The sequence below is a fragment of the Echinococcus granulosus genome, assembly GCF_000524195.1.
Source record: "Echinococcus granulosus chromosome Unknown EG_S00063, whole genome shotgun sequence".
Classification (NCBI taxonomy): Eukaryota; Metazoa; Platyhelminthes; class Cestoda; order Cyclophyllidea; family Taeniidae; genus Echinococcus; species Echinococcus granulosus.
This window is the reverse complement of record NW_020170443.1, coordinates 282,373-303,719: the sequence shown is the minus strand read 5'-3', so window position 1 is coordinate 303,719 and position 21,347 is coordinate 282,373. Positions and strand designations below refer to the sequence as shown.

Below are 21,347 nucleotides of genomic sequence, written 5' to 3'. Positions count from 1 at the left end.
TCACCGTTTGGACGCGCCTGGCACATCACATGCTAGACTCAAAGGCTTCACATCCAATAAAGCAATTCCAATTCAGCAATCACGACTGACCAATGCCTTTTCAGCCAGACACCGTCAATCGAAACTCAGGAGCCTCCTCCCATTACCATTGTCCTCATGCCCAACCCCACCTCTACTGCCTCCACAATTACTACAACTACAACCAACACCACTACCTCCATCGTCCGTTTTGACAGCAACCCCTCTCTCCTGCTCACCGCTTAGGCAGACACCACCTCCATCTACATTGCCATCCATGCGGTGACTTCTGGCAAGCCTCTCCACTGACCAACCAATCGTTGCACTATGCCCCACTCACCCTCCCACCTTCTTCCTTCGTGACCTCCCAACCAGCAACTAGCTCTTGCCTATTTGCCCAAGTCTCAGCAGGTTCACTTTTGTCGGATGACACTCGCGGAAACAACGATGACCGCGGCATAGCGGCTTGAACGTAGCGATAACGTAGCAGCAGTAGTGACGACTGTGCATAAAGTAACCAAGCAACCCATCATAAATGCCAAATCAAAGTCACGAACACCATTCCTGAAAGGTAGATTCCTTTCTAATTCCTTTCGATGATGCTTCTAGTCATTGAGGCGTTTTCAAACGATGTAATTTAATTTTGTAAGTGCAAATGTCCGCTACTTCGATGGCCTCTACCTGCTTCCGCGTAGCATCATAGGTTAGGCATCGCAGCCATGGAGACTGCGACGGAGAGGATGAGTAAAAATATGACAGTTCAAGAATTGAAGCATTTAGGCAGTCGAAGTAGGTATTCACCACGTAAAGGACCTGACGATTTAAATGTCAAAAAAAGGATTTTAATTTAATACCTCACAATTTTAACCAAAACCGACCGCTTCGAAGCTTGGCTGCCAAGGCCATTTACTTGCCATCCACTGCAAAATTGATAGACGCTGTTGTCAAATATGACAACAAATAAAGCGATCAAAGTGAAGCAAAACCAGGCACCGACTTATCGACTTGGTTACTAGGGTAACGACGACATAGTACGACTGTTCAGTTTTTTCAAAATAATGAACGAAAACTGGGGGAAACTTTAAAATCCAGTTTAGCTTAACATTTTCCACCAAATCACGAGACAGGACAGTAAAGAAGCCGCCCCAAAATGGTCGATTGGTGACTAAAGTCGCATCGAAATCGAGAAGACAAATTAGCTTACCCCAGGAAGGGCACCAGCAGCAATGGGGACCATTGTGGGTGCGGGTGGAGGAAGGCAGCCGGCAGAGGCTCCTGCAAGGGGTTCGTAGGCACCGGCAGTAAAACGAATAGCGGCGGCGGTATCCGCGGATGATGGCGGTGGCAGCGGCGTACCAACCGCTGCGGCGTCGGCGAGGATCGCAGCCCCAATGTCCATTTGCGGCATTCGACGCACCGGACCGTTCGTCACAGGGTTACGACGTGCAGAGGGACGCAGTGGCGCCGGGAGTGTCACGTTTAGTAGATCCGGTGTGGTGTAGGCCATTGCAGCGTCCACCCCAACTGATTGCTGCTGCTGCTGCTGTTGCTGTTTTTTCATCTCGTCTCCTGCATCCCTAGTTCCAGTATTGGTACACTGGACTACCAGCTGCGCCAGCTGAATGTACTCATCGAATGCGGCTGAGATTCTGCGATGATTAAATAAGTTCACCATAAGGTCTCTCTGATAAAAAGCTGTTCTTTGTCGATTACTTGCCCTTATCGTTCCGCTAGTAAGCAACAATAAAATCTGGATAAAATGTTCTCTGATTCGTGAAAAACGTGAATCAAAAGTTCCATAAATTTCCCGATCTAGGACTTGGGTAAAGAACACCTTTGTCTTGCAAGAAATAACAAAACCAATGTCGAAAAATGAAAAGCTTCATTCAGTCAGGCCACCACCGTCGTCAAGACTGCCTGGAAAAGTGGGCTTGACAACAAGGCAAAGAGGAAAATGCATTACTGAACTTATCACTCGTGAATAAACGACGTCCTTCCCAATGCTACCGTATCAAAATTCGTATAGAAGGATGGTCTTTCGTTTTGATAAAAACTTGCGAATGATTGCATCACGTCTATGCTTACTTGTTGACGTCACTGCAGAATTCTTCAAGGAATTGGAGTTTTCGCTGCGCGAAGGCCAATTTAACTGTGGCGGGGAGGATGGAGTCGACAATTGCGAGATTGGCAAATTCTACGAACCCATCCACATCGAGGGGTCGACGCTGGTAGGCTATGTCCAGCAGCTGCGCGTAGAGACGCTCATTGCGCTAAGTAAGGGAGTGAGCACATTGAGCCTTTAATTTTTACCACCATCGCCATTATTACTAACACCAGACAACAGGTATGGCATTAATGAAGCAGAATGAATGCAAGAAATCTATAAGTTCGGAAAATATAAGGCTGTGGTAAATCGACGAAAAAACAACACACCGGATCAAAATCAATGGCATCACGAAGGACTGCAAGAGCTGCGTCCTCAGGCGAGATAAGACGACGCTGCTCCTCCGGTAAAGTTGAAAGATCCGAGGGCGGGCAGACGTTGGTGATGGCAGCGCGTTCTGAGGCGTAGGCGCGCTGATCGCGGTCGGCACGTGCCAGTCGCTCCGCCTCTGCCGCGGCCTCCGCTGCACGCAGGTTAGCCAAATCACGATCCGTCTCGCCCTCTACGTCCCCCCAACGAGAACGACGTTTCCTCTTTGCTTGTGGCTCTTCCACCTCGTCTTCACCTTCCCCAACCACACCACCGCTCTCCGATGGTGCCACTGTCACCACTACCTCTGCCCCTTCCAGCATCCTCTTGCCACCTTCAATAGGCTGATAAAAATATCGACAATGAGCATCCTTTCCGAAAAGCATGCATCATGTATTTCCTTCAAAATCATGCATAAAATATTACATAATCTCAACAATAAGGTAGAGTAAAACCACACCTTGAAAGCTCCAGCGGCGGAGGTGTTCTTTTTGCGCCCAATTACAACTGGAGGCGAGTCGGAGCCTACGCTGGCGTCGCCGATATCTGTCTTTGCGGACGCAACATCCAACGACTCTGGGGTAACCTCACTCGGTTCCGCATCTTCTACCTCCATCTCTTCTTCCTCTTCGTTTTGCTGCTCCTCCTCCTTCGTATTGGTTGCCACATCTGTTACCGCGTCTGCAGTCTCTGTTTTAAGCTTCTCTTCCATTACACCGACCTAATGAAACAAGCATGAAACATAAAAATCAGAATCATGTCATGAAAAGTAAGACATAACAGCATTGGATGAAATCAAGTACAGCAATGTGACAGCACTCCGAAAAACCTTTTAAGTATTGATGGGGAGCAATCAAACGAACGATTGGTTCTACCCTCGAAATAACCAAAAACACTCACTGATGGCACTATCTCCGCTTCTTCCTCTGTCTTGACACAGTTCGAGTCGGAGGTGTCATTCGTAACGTCGGGAGAGGGTTTGTAGGAGGATTTGAGGAGGAGTTGCCAAACCGGGAGTCCTTCCGGAGGTATCAGATTGCCCACATTGCGATGTAGTAGCCTAGCCAGCTTGCTGGCCAGGTAGCTGGCACCCGCCCTAGCCTGAGCCGCCGTTGCCAGAGCGATAGCGGCCGAAAAAGAGGCGGTGGCACCAGTGACGGTGTGCGCGAGACTCGTCTGTTCTGTGGCCCGCACACGCAGACGATTTATGCCCGAGCGTAGACAAACAATCAAATCGAGGAGCTGACGAGAGTGATCAGAAAAAAGCGTTATCTACTGCTTTTGGATTTGGAATTAGCAGTAACACCCCAGAACGACTCCTTTTGTGTTCATTCGAAAAAGTCATCATTCGTATTAGTTATGCTTTATTTGCGATGAAACATTTGTGCTCCAGGTGAGCGCGTGGAAATGAAAGAGAAACACGAAAGCTAAACTCACCGGTTTTCCTTCGCACCGCATGGCGTCGGCACGACGAGCGCAGACGAGAGCACTGTCGATCAGACGTTCCTCAAGTTGTGTAAGTATTTCCAATGGAGTGATGGACTTGACAATCGCCTTACCATCACCACCGGTTTCATCCAATTCGGCAGGGTGGCGTGCCTCGAAGAGGGCCCAATGCCAGTGTATGGTGGGCTTGGCGCGTAAATGCACGCCGCACGCTCGACGCCACACCTCTCTAGCACTCCGGATATCCTGCTCCGTGAACTGAAATTCAATAAAAGACGATTAAGCTACAGTCATCCTGTTGATGAAGCTGCTAGTGATTAATAATTTCAAAAGAAATCATTCTGACTTGACCGACAGGTCACCAAGACCACCTACAAGACGCTAGCCGTCGCCTCATCCCCCCATGACTTGCGGTAGTGCTCGCCTAATGAGTCAACAAATCGGGCTCCTTGCTCACTGAGTTAAGGATGACCCGGCAACTTTGTAAAGGCATTCGCCAGGACAAGGTGGGAGAAGTCTTCGGTTTGTGGGGTCCCGACTATGATTCCTCCAAAAAAAACAGATATCGGGAGGCTTTCCAGAGACACTTCCTCAGTACCAGCGAAAGCAGGGAGGAAAACAATCTTATGGCTGTTAAACCGAGATCCCCAGGTGGAAGCGGAATCTGAATCGTGATGATGCTCCGTGATACTAATGGTGATAGAATCCACTGATTCTTGGATCTGGTTCGGTGATGATGAAGGCTGAAACCAAAGCCTTATAACAGAGTTTCTACCAATTTGGCTTGTGCATGTTAAAATTTCAAGCTAGTGTTCAGTTTGTTGACTGAAAAAGGCACTCTAGAATTTGTTTTAATTGACTGTATTGATGATTGTTATGAAGGAACTTGCAATAGCACGAAGCGTTATGTTCCCCACAAGAAGAATCAAGTAGGTAAAGATTTCGGAAAAACGGAGGTCATGCCGTTGCAGTACGGATGCAGACAGCACAAGCGGTGAAATGCAAAAAGCATCCCCTCAAATAAGACATTTAAGACTTGCAAAAACAGGCGAGTAATCAAGCATAGCGATTGCAACCCCAATGATGGAAAAAATAGGATGTAAAAAATGCCTCAAGATCTGAGAAACTGGCAAACCTCTGGTAGAAATTAAAAATGTAGTCACAAATAACAAAAAAATGACATGATCCATGAGAAAGCCATAATGAAGCATAGTGACAACGCCGATAAAAGAATGCTGAGCTAAATGGGAACAGGCGCACCTCGAGATACTTGGCATAGCGAATCCACATATGCTCGTAGAGGGCGCAGGCGACGAGGCAACGCTCATAGAGAACGCGGACCCGCTTTTTAGCTAACTGAACGTCCGCAGGGGTAATCTGCGAGTCATCGGTTGCTGACACCGCCAGAAGGGCTTCTGCACTAGCAGCCTCAGACTCCTCGAAACTGAGGTACTCCGCCCAGTTGTTGAGCTGCGCCTCCTCCAACGGCTTCACGTGGAAGTAGGGACGACGGATCTACATGGAAAACATGCTTTTGTGAGACTAAATGATCACACATACATCGAACTAGATCCAGATAACGTTTAAACAAGGGCAAAATGTCAAAATTAGGGATTGCCTTTCGTACAGAAGCAAGATCGGGCAACATTAATGAGTTGATTCAGTGCGAATAACCAATTCGATCCACCAATCGAAACCAAAGACTAGAACAGCAATGATCCATGCGAAGTTAAGAACCCAAGTGGATAAAAAAGTGGCGCTTTTAGTGTATTTACGAAAGGATATTTCGTAACTACAAAAGCGGTTCAATCAGAAAGTATGGATAAGCTATGCATAGTGATAATTAACATTTTTGATGTTGAAATAAGCACCATTTCAATAACTATATGATCAAACACAAGTGCCTAAATAGCATTAAAAATCCGCAAAAGTGGCTTCGATTATGGGGAGACTTTCGACTACAACATTAAGTCCCCACTGCAGAATAGCCACTTTCGATAAATTTAGCCAGAAAGTGTCACAAGTTAAGCAAAGCTTAGAGAGAGCGATCGTTCAAAATGCTATAATGGTATGTCAACATCGCGGTAAGAAATTTCCATTTAGTACGGGCTATAAACAAGACACAAAGCGTACCTTTTCTTCAAAGTACCATCGCTTCATGATTTGTAGGTACGTTGCTTGGTAGATCTTCTCACGACGATCAATAACCAGTTTTCGAATGGCGTTACGATCGGCATCGGTAATCTAAAAGGGGGACAATGGGGCTTAGGGAGTCGAATGAGGTATTTCAAAGAAGCGATGGAAGACTATGTTGGATATACATCTGGAATAGGTATAGAGGCTTTGTTGGAGTCGCTCAAAGCTATACGCATTGCGGTGCCAGCGACAGGTGAAACTCTAGCTAGGAGTTCAGCGAACTCTCCCAGTGGCAAGAAGTCCTCTGGTCGATTCTCCTCAATCATCTTCTTAAAACTGTCCCAATTTTGAAAGTAGAGCTGGGTCGGCGTGTGCAGGAGACGGTCATAGATAGCCAAAACACGTCCTAAACGATTGTGGCCGGACTCCCAGCTAATATAGTGTTCCCAAAGAGGATCCGAGCGAAACTCCAGACCCGCTTTTTCCAGAGCAATTTCGTACAGGCTAAAACAAGAAATTAGATTATATTATATCTGTCTTCCAAGTAACTCTTGAAAGTCTGCGAAGATCATACCAAGTGTGTTGCGAATGCAGAATTGTGCTTAAAAAGCAGATTTATAAATGATACAGTATAGTAACGAAATATTTTTAAATCACGGTATATTCACACCAATAACTACAAAATGGCATAGAATCGTACCAAATTACGTGCAGGCTAGGGGTTGACGCACTAAAAGTCACCCGATACGTGTAAATTATCAAACTCACTTGCGCATGCGTATTTCATAGTCATCCTGTCCGTGAATAATTTCCAGGTTTGCGTCAAGATAGGCAACCCACAAGTCAATGCTTAAAGGAATAGCCTCAACACCCATTGCAAATATCTAAAATGAAAAGACGTTTGACAAAATACAAATAAAGGTCAATTCACTAATCAGAACCAAACTCACACATGGCTATTAATAACTTTCAACAATGCGATTACCGTCCCAGAAAAAAACACCAATAAACCAACAGGATGCCATGATATTGATTGACAAATATCTCGGAGGCTAATTTACTCGCGCAGTAAGTCATTCGAGAAGACGACTATTAAACTCGCACCGCTTAGCAATATTTACCTTTAGACAGCGGTCCTTGTTTCCAAGGTGACGTTCAGCGTTGGCGTACTTTTTCCAATACCCATAACAGTAAGGAAAGTGTATCAGAAACGCATCAAATGCCTTGCGCGTAACGTCAATATTGGGCTACGGCATAAAACACGTGTTAGGAAGTCGTGTGAGTCAGGGACGTAAAGAGAAACAACCACGCACCTGTTTTTCAGCAGCATCAAGCAGACCGACCCAAGCATTGAAATCAGCTGCATTCGAATTGACCTTACGCCAAAGCCTATCAGCGAGACTCATTTTAGCAAATGGTTTTCAGCTGTTCAAATTAGCCGCTAAGTAAAAACCAACACATGTACCGCAAAACTAAACCTAGAAGGTTTTAAAAGCCTGTTGGATGTAAAAACTCTTCTGTTAGCAAATTGTAAGCGAAAACGTATAAGTGCACTTATTAAGCAAAGATTTTCCATTTTAAGACCATTAAAAGGATACCTATGAAAAGAGTTAAAAAATTTGCAATGCTGGGAAAAGGGATTCACTTCTTTCTGCTCTACATTTAAAGATTTTCTGTTAGGCAAAATAAGAATTCATCAAATAATTATCCATGATCTTTAATCATGAAATTCATAGCGAACGATGCCTTTAAACTCGCAGTTGGGTCCAAATCTTTTAATTGTGGTTTGTCGATTTTTTATCTGTTAAAGGGGGTCAATAAGTAGTGGATATTTTTCCGTTTAAAATAGCTCGTTGCTAAAACTGGTGCAGCCAGGTTTCCCTAAAAATTGTTTTGAAGATTTATGTCCTTTTCTGCATTTTTTCTTTAAGCAGCACTCTTTAGAATTTTTTATCATCTTAGATTTTGGTGAAAATTCAGCGCGCATAGTGAATGCCGTGGCGCTGTATGGGACTGGGGTTGTTCCGTCATCATTCTCGGTTTTGTTAAGATGAAGTTGTCCCTTGCCACTGTAATCACGTTTTTTATTTCATTCCTGACTGTTATTGTTGACTGCTTTCCGAGACATTTCACATTTGAGCTTCCCGGTACGGAAAAGGTCTGCTTTTATGAGAAATTCGAGAAGAAAGAACGGTATAGCTTTATGTTTCAAGTGCTGAAAGGTAGTTCGAATGATGTTGAAGTCGCTGTCAGGGATCCTACCACGAATGTGATTGTTAAAAAGTATGAAACTCCCCATGAAACAATTGAACTGACTGCACTCATGGACGGTGATTATTCATTCTGTTTTCAAAACCGTTTCCCTCCTATGTCTCCGAAACGCATTTTCCTTGAACTTAGGGGTGATGAATCTCTGAATGAGGAAGCTGGCCTTCCTGAGTCTGGTCCAAGTACCATGATTGAATCGCTGGCTGAGTCCATCCATGAACATCTCTCCGTTTCTGAAAGCTACCAGACGGAATTGCGTGCCAAACTGACTGCTGACCGTATTTTCGCTCACGAATTGCTGTCCCATATATCCGTTTGGAGTACAGCGGTTTCAATTATCATCGTAGTTACGGTTGTAGCCCAAGTATCTATCCTTAAAAGCTTTTTCAAGGACAGGGATCGCCCCTTTACGGCACACAATTCCTACTGACTTCTCTCTTTCTCTTTACAGTTTTCTCCGTTTTTCTGAGTCTGAATTGTTATTCAGTGCCTATTCTTATGCCGTTGATAGACTTTTCATTGAGCGTCATCGTGCTGTTGCTGTTGTCGCACATGGGAGGTGTACTACGTTGGAAAAGTGGCAGCTTTTCCGAGTTTCGTGTATCTCACTTTTGTTCCCAAAAATAAATCCCCCATATTCGGCTGTTGGAGGGGTTTTGTTTTCTTGCTGTTGGTGTGTTATCTCTGACCCGCAGACTGTTCAATCTTTGAGCCATGGGTGCTGGACACGTTCTGTCTGCACGTGAGCGCATTTGTATTCGTAAGGTGGGAGTTTATTGGGCTCCAGTCTTTTGGACTGGGGAGTCTGTTTCGCTCCGAGTCATTCCTGAGGTAGAAACGAGTGATAATACCATGGTGGGAAATACATATCCGCCGTACAGAAGGACGGGGGAGCTACTGACATGTCCCGTTGGACATGATGCTCGGGGGTAGTGACGAGGGAAGCCTTGGGGGCCTATGTAACCGGCAGTGTAATTTAAACAAACGGTCGAGGAACTAAAGGATTCTTGCAGATGGAACATTGTAAGATCTGGACGGCGTTATATTTGGCGACTTCGGAGGGCATGCAAATTTTGTGTGTGTATTGCATCAAGTCAAGCAATAAAAGTAAACCGAAGTGCATCAAGCCTTTTATAATATTAAGTTACATCTTTTCGCTAGGGAGAAGCATAAACCTACCTTAAAATCACACAGATTGTTGTAAAAACCGGTGGTTTATAGGTGTATTTAGTAGAAGCAGCAGTGATCAGCATTTCATATTTTCTAATTTTAACAAAGAAACCATTTTTTTCGCGATATTAGACCCTACTGCTGCTTACGCCCTAACAACAACTAAGTACATGTGAAAATCTGATTTCTCGTTTAAATGTTCTAAATTAAGTATAGTTTTCCATCAGCTGCATTCTATCAGCTGAGCGCTTTTGTCCCTTTGGGCAGTCTTCTGTTAATTTGCAGTTATCATGAATGACTAAGATATAAATAACTCAATCTCTTGTTTCAAATACTATTTTTGTGAAAAGCATACTTTTATAACATCACCTTGTTTCGATAATATGCGGTATTAATTCGAATTATTTCTATGATGGAGGAGAACAATGAAGATGTCCCAAAGGTGTCTGACACTTCTCAAGAAGCAACTTCAAGACGTGCCTCAGGTTTGATTTTAAGAGTATTGTACTATTTTTCTAGATACGATCTATTTGAAGGTGTTGGTGCCGTCTATTGCCGCTGGTGCTATCATAGGGAAAAATGGGGAGGCAATTGGACAAATGCAGAGGGAAACTGGAGCAAAAATCAAGTTGTCCAAACTAAACGACTTTTACCCAGGTAGTTCTTTATGCCCACTTTTTTTTGCTTTTTGCGTTCAACTTGAATACTGCTTTTTATTTCAATTCTTTTTGTATTGACACCAATGTTGTTCTAAAAGGGAATTCTTCAAAGGCATGCACTTGCAAAATTTCTTGCTTGGGGCTTTTAAGATACTTCTTACATTAATACTTTTTTTGTTCTATATTTACGCGTGTTTACTAGTTTAGGAGCATTCACATATCAGCTTCCTCTAGATGAGTTTAATGGAACTACAAGTAGTTTTATGGTTAGGAAGCACGATTTACCTACTTTGTTGTTACAGCAGTTCCTCTTGTTATCTATATATCCCACACTTATGCGGTGTTTTTCTGCTTCTAAGTTTTTGAATTTTGTCTCAATCTTTTGCAACCCCTCGTTGCCATTTTTGAATGGGTACATCCATGCTTTTTCATGTTCCATCTATTATTTATGCTTGTAGCTGCCTATGCACATTTCTTTGTTTTTTAGTACAGATATACTGAAAAATCTTGGTGCTTTTCTGTCTTGCTGCCTTTGTTAAGTCTGCCACAACTACACTTCCTTCTAGTGTCCTTTACTATTTCGAGGTACGACTGTTGCGGTTCCTTTGATTTTGAGTTCGTGTTGACATTTCACTACTTTGGTCTTCCTACTCATTCCAATGGCACTCTGTAGCGCAGAAGCTAACACGTCTGAACTCTTCTTGGCGATTTTGATAGTTTGCACTCACTCCAGTTCCCCTGTGTTATTTTCATTGTTTAGCTCTCTTTAACTTTTGCTAGTTTTTTTCGGGTCGGTTATTTTTACTGGTTAAAGCATAAAGTGTGTGGACTGCAATTTCCCTTTCCTAATTTACTTTGTTATTTTCGTTTAAACTCCTCTCGGTCGTGGCTCCTGTTTTGCCAGTGATTGTAGTGTTGCTTAGTCGTCTAACAACCAGTGGTTACCTCTGTATTGGAACGCTGCAATTACTAGCTGCAGATAACATTATTTTGACTTATAAATCAATGATCTTGAAAAGTGAACCCAACTTTTTTGTCGCAGGCACAACGGAGCGCGTATGTTTGATCCAGGGACCGTTGACTGGTGTGAGGGCTATGCACAATTACATCATGGATCGCATTCTCGAGAAGCCTGAGATCTCCGCTCCCGCTGTGACACCGAGCGGTCACATCGCCCTACCACAGGCCGCCGAGGCCCCGGCCATCGCCGCACCCGGCTACGCCCTCTGGCCCCTTGCTGCTGTCTGTACCACCGGCGCACAACCCCTCTCCACCAATCGCTTGCTATGGGAGCGCCATAAACAGGTTCGCTATCTCTCCTACTCTTTTTTCCCTCCGCACGATGGCAGCTCGACACTCCCAAGACTGGCCTCTGCTGTGAGCATGTGATGCTGGAACTGCCCCGGCGCACATACACACATGCGTGTGCATGAGCGCCAGTGGGGTTCTAATAGCATAAAAGGGTGCAACTTTTTCTCCTCCTACTTAATTTTATTCACTGCGGACGTTCTCTCTCACATGCATACGCTTACGCTTCAGGTGAAAATCCTTGTACCCAATTGCACCGCAGGTTTGGTTATCGGGAAACAGGGCAGTTACGTCTCAGAAATCAAGGAGGCCACAGGTGCGTTCATTCAAATCTCTCAAAAGTCGAAGGACATCAATCTGCCGGAGCGGTGTATCACAATTGCCGGTATGTCTCCTCTCAACATTGCCCTTTATAGTTTGCTCGCTCATTTTTATGAGCTATTTGTAGCTCTCACGCATTATGGCTTGATTTGTAAAGAGTTCACTCCAACTTTTTTTTGGTGCGCATTCACCACTACCTCACCGATTGGTAATGTCAAAATAACGAATCTTTTAAGACTGTCCTGTAATCCAGCCGTTACCTTTTTGTCATTGAATTTATTAGCCAACTCTCCCTTGTTTTTGTGGTTTTGTGGTCATGTTAGGGTGAGCATCGAGCCGAAGTTGGCACTTTTTTCTAACATTTAAGGCGTGTACTCAATGTCTCGCCTTGAAGCAACGTATATCAAAGTTTTGATACAGAAGTTTATAAGTCTTTGTGATCATGAAGGCGAGTATTTCAAGGGCTGTAAACCCTCGGTGCATCATACATGTAGATGAACTTGTATGTGAATGACCTTGAAAAAGCACGTGTCTGATTGGTTTTTTGCGTCGCTTAAGGTGAGGCGGATCAACTACGCTCAGCCGTCGACATGGTACTGACAAAAATAGCGGAGGATCCGCAGTCAGGCACCTGTCCGACCATCTCCTATTCTCATGCACAGGGTCCAGTGGCCAGCGCGTATCCCACTGGTTCTCCCTTCGCCTATACCACGCCCCCACCTCCTCCAACACCTCAGGCGCAAACCCTTCTATCCTCACGCCATCCTGCCGCCGCTGCTACTGCCGCTATCGTCCGTCAGAAAAGTGACGGAGGAATTCCCATGACCGGTGCCTACTACCACAATGCCCTTCAAGCCACCTACTTCGCTGCCGCTGCTGCTGCTGCAGCCGCCGCCGCCGACTATCAGCAACGTCTTGCCGCTGCCGGCTATCAACAACAGCAGCACCGCGGGATGGAGGCAGTGCACAGTGGAGAGGCTTCCGGTGCTAGCAGCAGTCTTGAGAGTGGTGGTGGTGGTGGTGGCGGCGGTGGCTTTGTCGGTCCCCTCACTCCACCGGTTGGGGAACAGGACGTCTCCTCCTCCTTCTATACCACTCCGCTACTACCCGCCAGTCAGATGATACTGCAGTCACCAGCTGCTGCTACACCTTTCGCACTTCTTCAACCTAATGCTGTAGCGGCTGGTGGGATGTACGCCTCCCCCACGGGTCTGGAGAGTCCCTTGGATCCCTCCAGCTTTCCTCTAGTAGCTTCGTCTCCACCTCCTCCTCCCTCCGCCAGTTCATTGAATACCTTCGGTGGTAGTGGAAGTGGAGTGACGGCGGCGTTTTTCCCTCCCCTTCGTACCTCTTCTCCTCTCTCCACAACACCGGCGACCACAGCCACTGCAGCGTGGTTGCGTTCGCGGGGATTTTCAGAGGAGGCGGTGGCTGAGATCACCCATGCCATGTCCACGCTCTCGGCTCACGGTGTGCTAAATATCAGTGCAGTAGCGCCTTCTGAATCAATGGTCCTGCCTCCTCCTCCTCCATTGTCGAATCTGCCGCCACCACCGGCTCCTTCGACGCAAGCACTTCGTACGCCTCCGAATGAAGAGACTGAGACTGAGGCAGTTGTGTCCGGTGGAACGGATTCTGGAGGTACCACTTATTTTCGCCCAATCTTATAACATGGCTCGCTGTGAACTGTGAATTTTGGATGGCAATCAGGAGCACTAGATCTCCATTATCCAAACCCTTGCCTTAATTCTATGCTGCATTGTTGCGTAAGGTGTTATTAACACTGCCTACTTTTCTTTGTAGACTCATAAACTGGGAGACAAGACGAGGGAGCATGCGTGGCGTGCTTCATTTATTGGCCACATCTCTCACTCGTCCTCCTCCCGTCTCTTTTCCCCTACTCCTCCACCCCACTTTGTGTCTATCTTCCCTGTAGAAAGGTTCCACTTCTCCCTCTCAAGGTCTTTCGTGATTTCGCGTCTCCTCCTCTCTTCCTGCACCTCCCTTTCTCTTTCCTTGCCAGATTACTCTGAGTGTTTCACACAATTACCTCTCCCTCCTTCAACCTCCCCTCACCCCTCGCTCTTTCTCTTCGTGTGTGTTCTTGTTTTTTTTCTCTTGTTTTGTTTTTTATTTTTCTAGGCGCCTTGAGCCAGAGGCACACTCACTCCTAGCTACCAGCCCCCTGCCCCATAGAGATTTCCATCTTTCGAGCATTTGAACACACACACGAACAAACACCCGATTTGGGAGGAAAGGACAATCGATTTTGACGATCTCAGAGAACAATGTATTGCTCCTTCTGCCGCCTAGTGGGTTTTATTATTCCCTCTCTCTGTTCCTCTGCCTACCTGTCTCTCACCTCTTCCTCCGAGTGACACTTGATTAGCGAGCAGGCGGGGGCTTATAGACACCAGGAAAGTTGAAATTATATGCACTAACTCACCCACCCGCCCGCCCGTCCGCCTGCATATACGTGTGTGGAAGACACAAATGACTTATATTTATTTACCTATCACTGCTATTTTTGCGGCTCCATACTTTTTGATGATGACGATGATGCTGGTGATGATGATGATGTTAACGATGATGGCGCTAATGATGACGCTGACGATTATGATTATATGATGTTGCTCTGGGATTCTCCTCTTGTACCCCGGCAAAATAGAACTACTACGACCACACAGTGGCTTTGCTCTTCTCTCTTACTGTCTGTGAATGAATAATCCCGCTTGCCTATTTACACCTTAATGCTTTGGTTTGGCTTTATCGTACGGTGTGGGCTGTGGTTGTTGGGTGACAGGATGCACTGTGAAATCGGGATGAGGGGAAAAAAGAGCGTTTCAATGCCATTGTTGATTGAGGTACTTGACGCCTTGTTTGCTAGTCCGCCTTTTGGTTGTACCTCAATCCTCTGTCATGAAGGGCTGGTGAAAGGAATGTTTTTAATGTTCATCGACTTGGAATTGTGTGCCAAGCTTTGGAGTCAACAAGAGGTTTGATGTTGGAAAGTTAACCAACATCAAATGTAGTTTGGCGAGCCTAGTTTGCCCACGCGGCTCCTTTTGGAGATCGGCTTCTCCGCGCAAGGGTAGTGTGTTCCACCCAGATCATCATCCGGTGTAGCGGCTGCACTCTTTCTACGCGCCTTGCTGGCATTCCAAGGTGTTGGCTCAAATCATCTTCATTCAAACGAAAGATAACGAATGGGGAGATTCAGGAAAAGGACTTTACCACTGGAAGTTCAGTGTATTGTACAGAGGAGGGGATTTCAGGGTGGCTAGACTTGTTTTACCTTTGCAGTAGGCAAATGACAACTCGTTCACTGTTGGATGCGATGCGTTCGGGTGCTGTGCCCTCTCTCCACCAACTGCAAACCACCCTCCAAGAAGCTCAATCCGCAGTTGCTAGAGACGACCACCTAGCCTTGAGACCGTTGCTAGCACTGCCAAACGGTGAAGGCGGAGGTACAATTAGGGAGGTGGATTTTGTCAATCCCTCGGTGGAGGAAAATCTCCTGCACGTAAGTCGCTTAAATTTAACCTCAAGTCCTGTGAGGTCTGTTACGACTGATGGTGTCAGGTGTCATCCACTCGTCATGCATGCAATATCGCAAGGTGCTTGAGGTCCATCTGGCACTTTGGCACATAAAAGAGTAGTACAATGTTTTGTTTATCCACAAGCATTCAAGGTGAAGATTTTTCCATTAAAAGTTGCGATTTAACTTTTGAAGAGACAAGTGGAATATGGGACGCGTTGTTGAGAACAGAGGTTGATTACTTCTACAAACCCTGTCATTCGAGGTCCTGCACCGTATAAAAAAACATTAAAGGGAAAGAAATGTTTACTTGTGCCTATCACCGGTGACTAACTTTTCAGTGCATGGTGTGATCGACAAGCCAAATCTCCATCCCCTTCTTCAAAAACCCCTTTTCAGTTTGCTGTTCGTCAATTGGCGGGCTTCTGTGTTCACATGCTGGTGAATGCGCCCTACAAGTGGGATCCGCGACGACGCAATGTGTTAGGCTCTACTCCACTGGATCTGGCGCTGGGCAAGCACGACGCGTACCTTCCAGTGGTGTGGCCTCTTGTTATGGCATCTTCCGATGTCTATGAGGATTCCTCAGCAAATCCCACACTCACTAGTCTCCTTCTCAGACCTCCCACGACTACGCTTTCCCAATCTCTGGTGGGTTGTGACTATTATATTGGCTCACCTAAATCACTTGCAGATCGTCAAACTTTGTAGAAAGAATTTTGTAGATGTGGACTTTACCACCAGTACGATTATCCTCCTCTTTGAATTAATTCATTGCACTCCGAATTTGCTGGTGGAGCCCTGGACTACACCTGAGGCTCGACGCTGCCCTGAGTGCCTTGCAATCGGCGACACTGAGGAGGCAATTTGCTTGAAGGATCAAAATAGAATCTTTGACTTTCCTGTAAGATATGCGTGCTGGTTGTGGCATCGCTATCGCGCAACCTGTGAGGTTCCAGGGCAACTCAGTCCGTCCAGCCTTCTAACTTGTTGTCGAGTCGTCATTCGACGAACGATTATGAAAAACCTCTCAATAAACGGTGAGTTGTGATGTACCCTAATAACTTGACTTTTAGGATCAGTAATGGACTACGCCAAAGCATTGAAATCGTTGAATGTGCCTTCGTGGATGCTGGCATTCTTGGCCTTCCGAGAGATGTGGCCCATTGTGAATCCCAAACACAAACTCCAGTTTCGGCAGCGTCAGCATGAAAAACCTGCAACAGAGCATCTTCTGCAACCCGCCTACGATGTTTACGACCTGGTCGTATGATGTCTTGTGCCTTCTACATTAGTTTTTTTTGTTTCCTTTACCAGCGTTTCTTTCCTCTCCCAAATGATTAAACAAGTAATAGTCGAAGTTAAAAATAATTTATATTTGTAAAAGTTTGGAGGGTGCATTGGTTAGTTGGTGAGAGGCGACTGATTGTGCACGCCTTAAACCTGAAAAAAAGATGTTTAGTGAATTCTTCTTCAACATACGTAAGTTTCCCGCCGCTGAGGTGCCGCTACTGTCTGTTTGTGAGTAGCATGCGTAATACGCGGCAGGTTTTAAGCGGCACATTTAAAGGTTGTGGGGATTTCCTGGGAAGCACTATACAAACACGGGTTAGGAATTAGGGCTATCGGTCGTCCATTTAACCCTCTTATAAGTAATTGCGAAAGGACTGAGAAGATAGCAAATTCATTTCATAAAAAAGTTTTCATTTTAAGCCAAAACGTGAAGTCAGGTAGGTAAATACGGAATAGGTACTGTAGGTCAGCTCTACTTATAAACATGCACTGTCAAAAAAAGATTTAGAATGCTTACGAATATAAGGAGGTCAGTTGATAAACAAGCTTTTTTATTTTGGGGTAATAATAATGCATAGTGAGAGTAGTGTGTCTCAAACATAAAAGTAAAAGCACGAAAAAACCAAACCCTTAGTTTTTATACAAGCTGCAATGCTTTTTAATTTGAGAGTGCAGATTGCCTTGCCGTGGTTTAACTCGCATTTAACAGACCAAGCATTGTGGATTCGAGTTTGATGTACTTCATATTTTTGTTATTGCATTAAAGTGGGGCATATTTTTGGACCTAATCGCAGACCTAATTAAAGAACAAAATGTGTGAGTGTGAAAACTTTAGGATAAGAATGTGCATCATACTCAATGAAATGGGCATAAATAATTGCCTTTCTAATTTATCTAAGATAAGGCAAGCTATAATTACAAGTAGACTGACTAACGTCGCAACAAGAGAGGAGCTTTTTAAAAAATAATGTTTAAGAGTAAAATTAAACAGGGATCACTAATTATTTGGTTAATTCATTCGCAAGTTACCAGAAAAACTACAGACGTGGAGATGGATACAACTTTTGCAACAAAATTACTCATTCCTATACAATAAATTTTGTAATACAACAAAAATGCACATCAAATGTTTCCCATGGGATAAAGGGCTACACAGGGCCAATTCTAATTTTTGGTTCCCACTCAGTCTGCATTAATTAAAGCATTTAAGGCATTATGAGTTTTCGTAATTACCATGTTTGTTGTTAAAGGAATATAATCCTCTTAACACTTGACCCAACATCTTTCTCATATTGTGCTAATAACCTTATTTTTGTTTCTCTGTACCCTTGATATGAATCCTAGCCAAGCGCAGGAATTGGTATTCCGAGAGTGTGGTTCTTCACTATGATAAATATGTGGTATTTGGATTTCATTGAACTAAATTGTTTGTGTAGCTAAGAATATTTTGCAGGTATAAAAGAAAACAAGGAAAGAAATATTTAAACTGTACTTAGTAGATGGAGAGAATTGATTTCAAATTGTTCACAAATATTTCAACTCAAAGTATTCACTATTTTTGCTCGATATAAAAGCTCTGCATAAAAAGACCGTTTATTTCTGTCCTCCTCTTAGCATAGGCTGGTTCCTTCCCTCCCCACCTCCCCCCTTGTCCACCCCTCTGTCGCTCTTTTTTCCGATAAACACCCCATGTCAAGCACGCGACACCCTCGGTTGACTCGTGAGAGAGACAACAGGTGGCCGAGTGAGGAATTTGTGTTACCCTTAGTGTTCCTCCTCCAACGCCCACCACCCTCCCCCAACCCCCTGCATCCTACCATCCACCTACCATCACACATCCACTTCACGAGTCTCTGGGTGCGCATGCTTATGTACGTGCCCGTGCACGCCAATCAGAGGAGGACTCTGCCTCTCCCCCGATCGATTGTCTTGAGACCTGTCGGCATCCACGCCACGAAATGACAGGGGATAATTCAGGGTGAAGTAGAAAAGAAGGCACCACTTTCATGCCTATTGTAATGTTTATTTCATGATTAACAATAGCCACTGGCGCCTTCATGTACTGTAATTCAGATCTCAATTTTTCCAATAAAGCAGACTTTAAAGCCTTGTTAGTGCCACAACCGTCACTGAGAATTATCTAATTTCTGTTGCAGCATCATCTAAACACGCATTTTAATTGAATCCCAGGAGGTTTTTTTTTTAGGAAAAGTCTGTATATTAATCCCACTAATCGCTCAATCAATCAAGACAAATTGCTGTGGAAAAGACAAAACGGACAAAACAAACTTCATAAAGCATTGAGCGAAATTATTTTATTGAAAGCCAATGTAAATTGTGATGATGCGCATTATTTTGAATTACCTTATCTCACAGTCGTACAGCATTTACCATTTTTATCCTCTCAGATTAAATTTAACTACATTTGTAGCCGTTTAGATTAAAAAATGATCTTAAAAAAATTTTAAGCGATTTTTTTCCCCATTTGAAAGGTGGTCACACAAGCAATTTTGCCGATGGACGATATTAGGGGACTAAGGTTGCAAAATAATCACCCTTTAGCGCCTCTCAAAATGCTAAAGTTTTAAGAACAGAAATAATTAAAAATGCGGTCGAAGGTCTTTTCACTAAAACAAATTTGGTAAATTAAAGAGAGAGTAGAACGCACCATTTCTGCTAGGAATAGTAGTCGGATGGTAAGGTTGATAGCGGTGTAGGTGGCGAGGTTGTGGTGGTGGTATTAGTGGAGGCGTCGAAAGACATGACTGAGGTCCACCAGGTCTGCGAGGTTGTCAGATGTGGCATCGCATGACGAGACGGTGGCTGCAGAAGTGGCGGTGGTGGTGGTGGTGGAGGGGGAGGTGGTGGTAGTGGATCAAAACAGCACCACCCCTCCGGTGTCCATCCAGCCACTTCCTCTTCACCTCGCCATTCCATCGGTTGGAGAGGTAAAGCGCCCTTCTCAGGCTCCAAATCGACATCCACAACCTCTTCCCCTTCAGCAGTAGTTTTCTTTTGCTCTTTCGACGTTATCTGTGTGGTTAGGCCTTTCGACTTTTTCTTGCGTTCCAGCCGAGCCGCCTCACGTGCTGGGTCTCTAAACCTCTTTTGTCGACGAAGGTGACAACCATTGTCGAACATGTTGCCAGAATCTGGGTGGAGAGTCCAGAAGGAACCCTTGCCAGGACGATCTGGGCCACGGGCCACTTTGACGAAACAGTCATTGAAGGAAAGGGAGTGGCGGATAGAGTTTTGCCAACGCTGCTTATTGTGTCGGTAGTAAGGGAAGAGATTTGTGATAAAATCGTAAATTTCTGACAGTGTGCACATTCGACTGCGAGAGTACTGAATGGCCATGGTAATGAGAGAAATATAGGAATACGGCGGCTTTGAGTGGTTGGAAGCATCGCTGGAAGCGAGGTGATTCAGTGATTGAACAGGCTCCAGGGATCTATGGGATGGCCATGCCTGCCCACTTATCTGGGAGCCGGTCCACTCCTGACTCCATGTGGGAGCGTTTGTTGAGGAGGCGGTGGAATTTGCAGGATCTGGAGGCGCTGGAGGACTCCAAAATTGTGTGTACTCTGAATAGGGGATCGGTGTCTGTTGCGTTAGCTGCTGAGGCTGTTCCGGACTTGAGCAGTCGGAAAACATTTTTGTGGGGGGTGCAAACACCTCAGCAAAATCATGACTCGGATAAAAACCAATCACGTGCAAGCAGGGAGAACGCGTAGCTTTCCTATTGGTCGAGAATGCAGCTGTCCGCGTCTTATTCAACCCAGGCATTCTAGCAATTGGTGGATTGAAAAAGAAAATTAAGATCTCCCAAAAATAGACCTCGTAGACTAACTTTCCAAAAAAAAATTCTGCCTCAATTTAGAAAGACAGTTTTTTAGAGTTTTTAAGTGTGATAAAGCAGGGTTTAAGCGAATACTTGAGTCGCCTGAGTATACAGTGATAGAGACATTGAACGGCTTTTACAGGGGAAGAAATGATATTTGGGAAAAATATTAGGATTGACCAATAAATTAAGGCGTTATTTAGAAAATGTATGCTGTGTAGGGGCAATGATTTGCCATCGCCAGAATTGGAGCTACAGATGGCGTGAAATAGCGCGAACGAAAGAGGCATTTGTGTTAACATCTGCCAGAAAGTTGCCAGGACGACGATATGACACCTTCTACACTTTGCCAAAATTTTTGGCGAATATACAAGATTACCTTAAAAATTGATTACAACTACTTAGTCCTATTGTTTTCTTATATACTCGCTCAAGTAGGGGGACATGCTAATCAATCCAAGTCACATCGGTCTTCAGTGTTTCTAAATTGACATTTTGCTCTTCTAAAATACAAAGTAACGACGCCCTAAAAAGATTACAGTTTTTAAGAGACTTATGCACACATTTACTACATAAAATGCTCAGAATAAATGGAGGAGTTAACTTCCTCCCTATGCGTATAAGTACAGATGTACTAAATAATTATGCCTTGAAATAATATTATTTCAAATTAATTTAATTGCCTTTTTAGCCATTATTTTAGCTTGTATTAAAGTCATTTTTTGCTCAGTAGGAAGACAGTCTGGCTGGAGAGACGAGTCTGCTCACCAGTCCATCAAGGGTCACCTCAAAATACAAAATTTTGTAGTCCTTACACACATAAATAAATAGAATATTTTGTCTTCGATAATTCATCAACTGACAATTATATAAAGC

The 21,347-nt window shown here is 44.6% G+C and overlaps 5 protein-coding genes across 5 annotated transcripts in view; 2 read left to right on the top strand and 3 right to left on the bottom strand. All coding sequences in view use genetic code 11, as the record gives it.

The window, feature by feature from the left end:
• The window catches only part of EGR_06781 (Pre-mRNA-processing factor 39), a gene marked incomplete at both ends in the record, with an annotated part of 8,045 nt that extends 566 nt beyond the window's left edge, over positions 1-7,479 (bottom strand). The window contains 12 exons of the mRNA XM_024496030.1: positions 1,223-1,667; positions 2,104-2,288; positions 2,452-2,835; positions 2,952-3,212; positions 3,392-3,733; positions 3,929-4,195; positions 5,198-5,452; positions 6,071-6,181; positions 6,259-6,577; positions 6,842-6,957; positions 7,195-7,320; positions 7,387-7,479. Coding sequence (XP_024349570.1) covers positions 1,223-1,667; positions 2,104-2,288; positions 2,452-2,835; positions 2,952-3,212; positions 3,392-3,733; positions 3,929-4,195; positions 5,198-5,452; positions 6,071-6,181; positions 6,259-6,577; positions 6,842-6,957; positions 7,195-7,320; positions 7,387-7,479 — 2,904 coding nt within the window. The remainder of the gene's footprint in view (positions 1-1,222; positions 1,668-2,103; positions 2,289-2,451; positions 2,836-2,951; positions 3,213-3,391; positions 3,734-3,928; positions 4,196-5,197; positions 5,453-6,070; positions 6,182-6,258; positions 6,578-6,841; positions 6,958-7,194; positions 7,321-7,386) is intronic.
• A 644-nt stretch (positions 7,480-8,123) lies between these two features.
• Positions 8,124-8,771, top strand: EGR_06780 (Transmembrane emp24 domain-containing protein 7; the record flags this gene model as incomplete). Its single annotated transcript, XM_024496029.1, has 1 exon — positions 8,124-8,771. The coding sequence occupies one exon, from the start codon at positions 8,124-8,126 to the stop codon at positions 8,769-8,771; it is 648 nt and encodes a 215-aa protein (XP_024349569.1).
• Positions 8,772-15,109: 6,338 nt separating this feature from the next.
• Positions 15,110-16,610, top strand: EGR_06779 (hypothetical protein; the record flags this gene model as incomplete). Its single annotated transcript, XM_024496028.1, has 4 exons — positions 15,110-15,322; positions 15,737-15,988; positions 16,032-16,377; positions 16,414-16,610. 4 exons carry the CDS (start codon positions 15,110-15,112, stop codon positions 16,608-16,610), a joined length of 1,008 nt encoding a protein of 335 aa, XP_024349568.1.
• A 2,696-nt stretch (positions 16,611-19,306) lies between these two features.
• EGR_06778 (hypothetical protein) lies at positions 19,307-20,416 on the bottom strand (the record flags this gene model as incomplete). The annotated part of the gene is made up of 1 exon (XM_024496027.1): positions 19,307-20,416. One exon carries the CDS (start codon positions 20,414-20,416, stop codon positions 19,307-19,309), a length of 1,110 nt encoding a protein of 369 aa, XP_024349567.1.
• A 502-nt stretch (positions 20,417-20,918) lies between these two features.
• EGR_06777 (hypothetical protein) overlaps positions 20,919-21,347 on the bottom strand; it is a gene marked incomplete at both ends in the record, with an annotated part of 4,521 nt that continues 4,092 nt past the window's right edge. The window contains 2 exons of the mRNA XM_024496026.1: positions 20,919-21,105; positions 21,287-21,329. Of these exons, the coding sequence (XP_024349566.1) occupies positions 20,919-21,105; positions 21,287-21,329 (230 nt within the window). The remainder of the gene's footprint in view (positions 21,106-21,286; positions 21,330-21,347) is intronic.